This window comes from Phlebotomus papatasi, chromosome 1, assembly GCF_024763615.1.
Source record: "Phlebotomus papatasi isolate M1 chromosome 1, Ppap_2.1, whole genome shotgun sequence".
Lineage (NCBI taxonomy): Eukaryota > Metazoa > Arthropoda > Insecta > Diptera > Psychodidae > Phlebotomus > Phlebotomus papatasi.
This window is the reverse complement of record NC_077222.1, coordinates 57,349,698-57,358,111: the sequence shown is the minus strand read 5'-3', so window position 1 is coordinate 57,358,111 and position 8,414 is coordinate 57,349,698. Positions and strand designations below refer to the sequence as shown.

The 8,414-nt window shown below is 34.3% G+C and overlaps 1 protein-coding gene across 1 annotated transcript; it reads left to right on the top strand.

Annotated features, from left to right (window-relative positions):
• The first annotated feature begins 1,215 nt into the window (after positions 1–1,215).
• On the top strand, positions 1,216–7,080 carry LOC129808528 (uncharacterized). The gene is made up of 3 exons (XM_055858309.1): positions 1,216–1,354; positions 1,429–1,869; positions 6,157–7,080. Exons 1-3 carry the CDS (start codon positions 1,276–1,278, stop codon positions 6,618–6,620), a joined length of 984 nt encoding a protein of 327 aa, XP_055714284.1. The 5' UTR covers positions 1,216–1,275; the 3' UTR covers positions 6,621–7,080.
• The last annotated feature ends 1,334 nt before the right edge of the window (positions 7,081–8,414 follow it).

Below are 8,414 nucleotides of genomic sequence, written 5' to 3'. Positions count from 1 at the left end.
GGGCATTTGGGATATTCAGAGGGATTGGGTGGAAAACACGATGAACTTACGGTTAATCTACGAGTGAAATTGGTAGCCTATGTAATAGAGAACAAATTTTATTACATGAGTTACTCTTATTGTTCCACAGAGGATCTTGTGAAATAGTTGGTATGAGCGACGGACAGATCTCTGTGAATTCGACTTCTACCCGGTGCACAGAACTCAATTTTCTAGAAGGGGATTTTAAATTTCAATTAAAACGTAATTAACTGCAACGTCTTCGCCCAAGAGTCACGGAGCAGAGAAGAATAATTATTTAAAAGTGCGAAGGGCCCTTCAGAGCAATCTGTCCTGGACACACTTACGACTAAAGTCCAGAGACGACTAAGCTCGTTCATAGTCAAGTCAGTTCCTGACACACTATAAATGAGGCTTAGCATTCACTGGTATCCACAAAACATAACTTTCCTTTGTTTTTATGCAGATATTTCTACTGAAATGCACTAATACTCCTCTGAAAATGAAACAACTTTTAAATTTACTTCACAATTCAAGTATAACAACAAGAATTAATCACTAGAATTGCCTAAATTGGCTTAAGTTGCGAGTTAGCTTCCACCTCACAAATAATTGTAATTAACAATAATTATAGGACGTGTACTGAGACATGATATTACAAATAGTTTCATTTTCAGAGGAGTATTAGTGCATTTCAGTAGAAATATCTGCATAAAAACCCACGAAAGTTATGTTTTGTGGATACCAGTGCAGTGAATACTAATCCTCATTTGTAGTGTGTCAGGAACTGACTTGGCTATGAACTAGCTTGGTCGTCTCCGGACTTCAGTCGTAAGTGTGTCTAGGGCACGAACGAAAAACTATTGAAAAAATGCTTTTTTGTTAAGAATATCTGCACTGGCATTTTATGCCAGTTTGGTATTTTACGTGATTTTTTGGCTCGGGTTTTAGAGTGTTAAGAAAGACTCAAATAAATTTAACAGCCAGGTCGATTGATCGGATGTGGTGATGGAAAATTCTTAGGAAGCTCGATCTAAACTGAATCATCGAATTTTTCTTCACAACAAATTTTAATAGAGATTATTTAGGTTAATTATTTCCACAATTGTGTTGTGAACAATTTACCTTCTCTGCGGTCTCCAACGTTTCTCTAACTTTTTTTTTAGTCATAAATTTCATGAAATTTTAAACTCTAAACTTGGATAGAGAGCGTAGTAGACTGGATAGTGCGATAAGCAGATGTCAGAGACGGAATTGTTTTGATTTGTGTTCATAATGAATTTATTTTCATTTTTATTATTGTATTTAATTTTAATTGACTTCTTCTCGAGTATTTCCTGCAGCTATGTTCGGTGTAAGTGTTCCCATTTGAAAAATCTGCAAATGTGCGTGGCTTTTATTAAAATTTTCCATTCATCCCAAAAACAGATAACTTGAACCACAACAAAGTGTGTCCATCCAGTAAATTGACCAAGCTCTATCAATTTCTGGCCAAACCGGACCCACTGTACACGAATCCCACAAGAGCAACGATTGTCAATTATGAGTGGAGAACTTCCAAAAGTATTCGGGAGTTCGACGACTGTTCCTTCAAGGTGCAGAGCCATGGACGTGGAGGTCTCTACATGGTCATCTCCAAGCTGAATCTCCGCCAGAATCCATCTAGTCGCATCTGCACAGACTTCCTGAGGGTGCGCTTCACCAATGGCACCAAGTCAGATAGGATATGTGGAAAAATCACCTCCAAAGATGTCACATCATTTGCCGATTCTGGAGGGGAAGTGAAGCTGTATCTGGCCATTGCCAATCACATCCCACTGGAACCCAATGAGATGCTTGAGATCGAGATGATCTTCACGGAATATTTTGGTGAGTAAGAGAGGAATTTGCATGTTTTCTAATGCGTCACAGATCAACATCTGAGTCATCTGGCAAATAATAATATTTTCAAGGAAACTCGTTGATCTGTCTGAAAGCTTAAGTTTAGGGAAGTCAATTAGCTCTATATCTCTGAAATTATTGTAGTTCAGAGAGCAGGACAGAATATCTCTTATTCAATTTTAATTAACACCAAAATGATGGTGTTAACTAGAGACTCTCCTGTGTTAGTTTTCAAATAATTTCATGAAGCTCACAATCTTGAAACATTTCATGGGCGATTTAATCAATATATTTCTAAAATTAACAGCAATTGGAAGTGGAATAATTTTAGAGGGAAAATTGGAAAGAAAACACTCGCAAAGGTTACAACAATCGTATGAAATATTTCAGTTTATTGTTTTACAATGGGAAAATAATAACTTTCAGGCACTTCAGACAGTTATGCACGATAAGCAAAAGAATGACTATAGTAAATTATTTTTAATATTCAGGGAAATTCGCGTCTTCTGTATGAGATAAATTTTATCAGAACTACAAAAACGCTTGATCAGATACATTTTTTAACAGATTTTTTATTTTGCCCTTTATTTTCATTTTTTTTCAAATTTTTAAGATGTTTTCAATTTTGTTTACATTCTACAATTAATGCCCAACACACAATAACTTTTGTTTAGTAACCATGTTTTTGACTTTTTAATGAGATTGAGTGAGATATAGATCTAGCCATCTCGCTCATTCTCATGGGAAATTTTGAAAACATGTTTACATGCAAAAGTATTGTGCGCTGGTCATAATGCCGAACGTACAATAACTTTTGTTTGTAAACATGTTTTCAAAATTTACTATGAGAGAAAACTAGATAACTAGATTTCTGTTTCATTCACTCTCATTGAAATGTCAAAAACATGTTTACAAAACAAAAGTTATTGTGTTAAAAGTTATTAAAAAATATATTTTTTTATGCAATAAATAAATGTTCAATTTTTAATTTTTTTTTGGCAAAGATATGTCAATAAAAAAGTAATTAATGTTATTCAGCAAGTGTTTAAATTAATCAAAATAATTCAAATAAAATCCATAAAATGTTATTTCAGTATATTTTTCTGAAAAAATTAAATTAATGTTTCTTAAAAATTCTATCAGTGCATGCAATTTTAGGAATTAAAATTGAGCTAAGAATCTTCATTAGAGAGGCTAATACGGGTTTTAGATCAAGGGTTTAACTCTTTATGGCCTCTACACACTAGATGTAAGATGACTAATCACTAGATCACTAGATGACTAGATGTAAAGATGACGAGATGTAAGATGTGTAAGACTTTTTCTTACAAGCTTAGGGAATTTGCTTCAATATAGACACCTGAATTCCTATAGTGTGTAGAGGCCATTAAGGATGAGTGGAACACCGGTGTATCAAAAGGAAAAAAAATTTTTTTACTATAGAAAATCATTTGTTCCCCAAATAGTCAGAAAAAAATAAACAGTGATAAGCCTAGATCAACTTATAGAGGTGTGATTCCTTCGTTACAAAATCGGATTGTGGCAAACTCGAACAATATTTATACATAAAATTGTATAAGAAATGCATAAAAGTATCTGAAAATCTTTAAAGTCGATTATCTCGGAAACTATGAGAGATAGAGGCCTCAAACTTTACATCCATTTAGAGCCTCTTTCAGGCTTGATATGTGCAAAATGTCACTGGAAAATTAAGAAAATTGGACGAGAAATGCATAAAAGTGTCTGAAATTTCGTAAAATTTCGCGACCCGCGAAAATCCGCGAAAAATTTTGCGACCCGCGAAAATCCGCGAAAAATTTCGCAGCCCGGGAAAATCCGCGAAAAATTTCGGGATTAGCGAAAAATTTCGCGATCCGCCAAAATCCGCGAAAAAATTCGCGACCCGGGAAAATCCGCCAAACATTTCGCGACCCGCGAAAATTCGTGAAAATCTCGCAGCCCGCGAAAATCCGCGAAAAATTTCGCGATTCGCGATAAATTTCGTGGCACGCGAAATTCCGCGAAAAACGAAAAAATCAGCGAAAAATTTCTCGATTCGCGAAAATTTCGCGATTCACGAAAATTCGCGAAAAATTTCACGACCCGCGAAAATCCACGAAAAATTTCGCGACCCTGCGAAAATCCGCGAAAAATTTCGCGTCACGCGAAAATCCGCGAGAAAATTCGCGCCTCGCGAAAGAGATCGCGGATCGTGAATTGTATATGCCACCTTTCAAATCTTCGGATATAGACTCACCATGTTGAGAGGGGGAGAGAGAGAAAGGGAGAGTGAGAGAATGCTATATATATGGGGAAAGCTTGTTCGACGCCGCTTCTCCCGCTTTTTTTCCCGCCTGACGCTAATAGCAAAATTTTCTTAAAATTGAAATCTTCAAAGTGAAATATCTCGAGAACCGCTAGACGAATGTCCTTAAATTTTTTTTAAATTGGTCTAAATTTTCTGGGCTACAACATAAACATAAAAAATTCAAAATTGCATAATAGGATTTCGAGATAAACAACAAAACGTGATTTTTAACCGGTTTAGAACCGGTTTTTCAAAAAACTAATAGGACAGAAATCGTCGTACGCGCACGTAGATATATTTAAAAAAAAATATGAAGATATCTCTATCCAATCCAGAGATATTGCAAACTACGGACGGCCGGACGGTAGCCGGACCCGAAATTGCCGGCTTATGATTTTCGGCATCAGGGATGTTCAAAACATATACCCTGTGAATTTCAGCTTGATCGGAGCACTTTTAGAAAATCCGAGGATTACAATAGGTGTGATTAGAAGGAATCACACCTAAAATTCGCTATTGGGATACCGGCGTTCCGCTCACCCTTCAAGGGTTAACCATTAGGTGTATTATGGGTTAAAGTTACCCTTTTTTCATGTTGATTTTACCCTCAAAAGGTGTAAAATTAACATTAAAAATGTTGATATATTTTTACACCCGAAAAGTGTTAAAGTTATCATGAAAAAAAGTTAATCGTAGCCTCTTTTTTTGCTCAGTGTATCTACACTGAGAATAAGAGAAATCTGAAGAAGTTAAAATAACATTTCGGAAATGTTTATTTTACCCTGCAGTATTGGTCCGAAATCGGTGTAAATATTATGCTTTTTAGGTGTATTAGGGGTTAATGTTACACTTTTCATGTTAATTTTGCCCTTAAAAAGGTGTAAAATTAACATTAAGAAATGTTGATATATTTTTACACCTAAAAAGTGTTAAAGTTATGAGGAAAAAAAGTTAATCCACCCCCGTTTTTTTCTCAGTGTTGTTGAAAGTCTGTATGACCATGAAGTCATCCCAACTGCGATTTCTTGACACAACAATTTCCTTCGAATTGCTTTGGAGGAATTTAGCAAATTACTCCCGATACTGAAGCTTCACTCGCGTACAAGTTTACTTATTTTCTTCTTTTGGCCACAAATAATAATTAATTACGAGTAAATAAATTTAATAAGAACAATTTGGTTCGAAAGGTTACTTGTTTAACTGCAATAAAATTGAAATTAATGAGCAAGTTTGACACTTTAATTTTGCTCAATTCAAATTTAATTGAGCAACCTTATTTATACTATTTTAGCATGCTTAAACATATTTTAGTGGGTTAAGTATTAATTTATATCAATAAATAAGCGAAAATCTATGAATTCAAAGGATTTTTAATACAAAATAACGCATAGGAAAAATTCATCTGAAAATTAATTTGAATTTACAAATTGAAAAAATCCTAGTGTGATAGTATGGTTAGGCTATTGAAATAAATATTAATAAATGATATAGATCATAGATAGATTAATAACAAATTTACAAGAAGATAATATGCTTTTCAAAGGTAATTTAAAAATTTATTAGAAACTTATTTATATTCATTAAATTTTGAATATTTTCAAACATTCCAATTTCTTGGCTCCTCACCAATATTTTTTTTCTCAGTGAGCTAAAATTGTTGAAGTTGAAATATTTTATCAATGTTTTTCCTATTTTTTGCCACCTTTTTGTTATATAAAGGCTCTCTCCAAATAAATCCATAAACTTTTTAGTAAATTTATTTAGAGTATTATATTCATGTCACTGAAAATCAATAAGCTATATTTAGTTATTCATATTTTGATTAGTAATTTTACAAGTCAAAAAAATTTGTGAATGTGCGTGCATGTCTGGTATATGGGGAAGCTCTAGGAAAGTTTAATTGAATTCCTGTAGAAATTTGAAGAGGTAAAAATTTATAGCGTGGGGGGAAATTGATTTTATTGCAGCATGCAAGGACAATAAAACACCAGAATTTCAGTGTGAACTCAACAAGTGCATTCATGGGAATTTCTTGAATGACGGAGTGAACAATTGTCCAACACCACACTGCCTGGACGAAGAAATTGGTTGCTTGAGTCGACCTGAAGTGGAGGCTCACGATGAGAGAATGTCGAAGAAGGTGATTGTAGGAGGAGTCATTAGTGCTGTTGTTGTACTAATTGGCTTCAGTATCTGCGTCCTGGCCATTTGTAAATTCTCAACGTGCATGAAAATGCCACGTAGACCATCGAATATCTATGAGACCACACAGCACAGACCCCAACGCGTCGAGACGCAGGAATTAAGTGCAATTGGAAACATATCAGACATTGGGCTTCCAACACCAAGTGCTCCAGCGGTTCTTGTCATTGAGGACCAGAATAAGGATCCACCGCCATCCTATGAATCTCTCTTTCCCAACACGAGTTAGCGCTATCACGTTTCTTAGGTCGGCATCGAGTCGAGGTATTTATGCATTTGTTTCACACCCATTCGCAAGTATATACCACTGAAATTTTTTTCTCATAAAATATATTTAACCACATTGGTTGGTAGTCGTAGTCGTATAAGATAAACGATAGAATATATATCTAGTATTGTAAATAGTACTTAATAGACACATTTTGATATCAGTGATGTGCCTTTATCACGAACAATAAACTCTGTACACGTAAGATTACAATGATATGGAATGCAAGATTTGGAGATATGCAGAGGGAGAGGTTGAGATCAAAAGTTGAATTGAAGATATCAGTTACCTCAATTGATTCACGCAATCACTGCTTAAAGTGTTTTTAATAAAAAAAAAAATCAGACTTTTTTTTTTTGTAATTTATGGCCATTGAAAACTACAAATATTGAATAAAATATTTATGAAATTATTAAGCAATTAATGTTTCAAGTAGATTAATTTTCGAAATACTTTTTTTTTTACAATCAATAAAAAAATATGCTCTTTACACTCAATAAAATTGAATCTCAATGATTTATTACGTTTCGAAGAGTAGTGATTATGAGAAAAACGATTGGTAACGTATTTAGGGACGGACAAGAGGTTTTGTAATATCATATAACAACAACCAATCATTAAAGATTTGAAACTCGAATATGTCTTCATTAACAGTTTAAAAGGTCTTTATTGCATCTTTGTGAGTGTTAAACATTTTAACACTCACATTCCTTAAACTTTCCTCAATCATACACATTAATTTGAAATGTTGATAGGTGAATTGAAGGGAATAAATTTAAGGAAGAAAAAAGACACTGAAGACTTTAAGGAACAGCAAGAACATTTTTGGTTAGTCAAAAGTTATTTTACAATAGCAGAAAATTTAAAAATGGCGAGTAAAATGTTCAATTCTGGCTATTTAGAAATCTCATTTGGTTATACGTTTTAGATGCTTAGTTTTCTATTAAGCTCTAAATTGTGAATTTAATTTAAGACTTATCAACTCTGGTGAATTTTAGCAAAATGCTGTGTGAACTAATTATTAAAATACTGTATTGTAGAAGCAATAAAACCCGCCATAAGCAACAAAGGCTCTGCTTTGGCAAAATTCCCATTCTTTTCGAGACAATAGTCTCCTTCCCAGGACCAGAACCTCTGAGGGTGGTGAAGAAGACTGTCAAGCGAGTATCTTATAGGACTATTAGTAACGAATAGGCATGCAAGTAGAGAAAGGGAGAACTCTCTCTTCTTGGCGGACCGTCGTGCAGTGCAGACGTGTTTAGGATTAGCTCCTCGCGTACAGTCGGGGGCCCACCCCAGTTAATTGTTCGCAAGCCGGTCCATTCCCCATTTAAATAAAGTATTAATCCGCATTGCCCCCACAGTATAAAATAAATCTCTCCGGAATACAATTTTTACTGCTTCTTAATTGCTTCTGAAATTTACCAGAATCGTATTGTGAATTTATTGTATCGTTTTGTTTCTTAAAAAAAAGTGTTTAAGATTACCCTTTTGGTTTAGAGTGGTAAAGTATTCATTAACCCTTTAAGGACGATTGGGTCAGCCGTGACTCAAAAATGATTTTTTTCCTACAACCTTCTAAAGCTGTATTTTGCTCTAAAAAGTTAGAAAAAATGATTTTTCTGACCCTCGATTTTTGATCTTCTCGTCCATAAAGGTTAAGAAATTCTCGCGAATTTCTTGAGGAATTTTTCGCTAAATCCGTAAAACCCAAGGATTTCTTCGTAAAATCTAGGAAGAACAAAAATTGTTGCG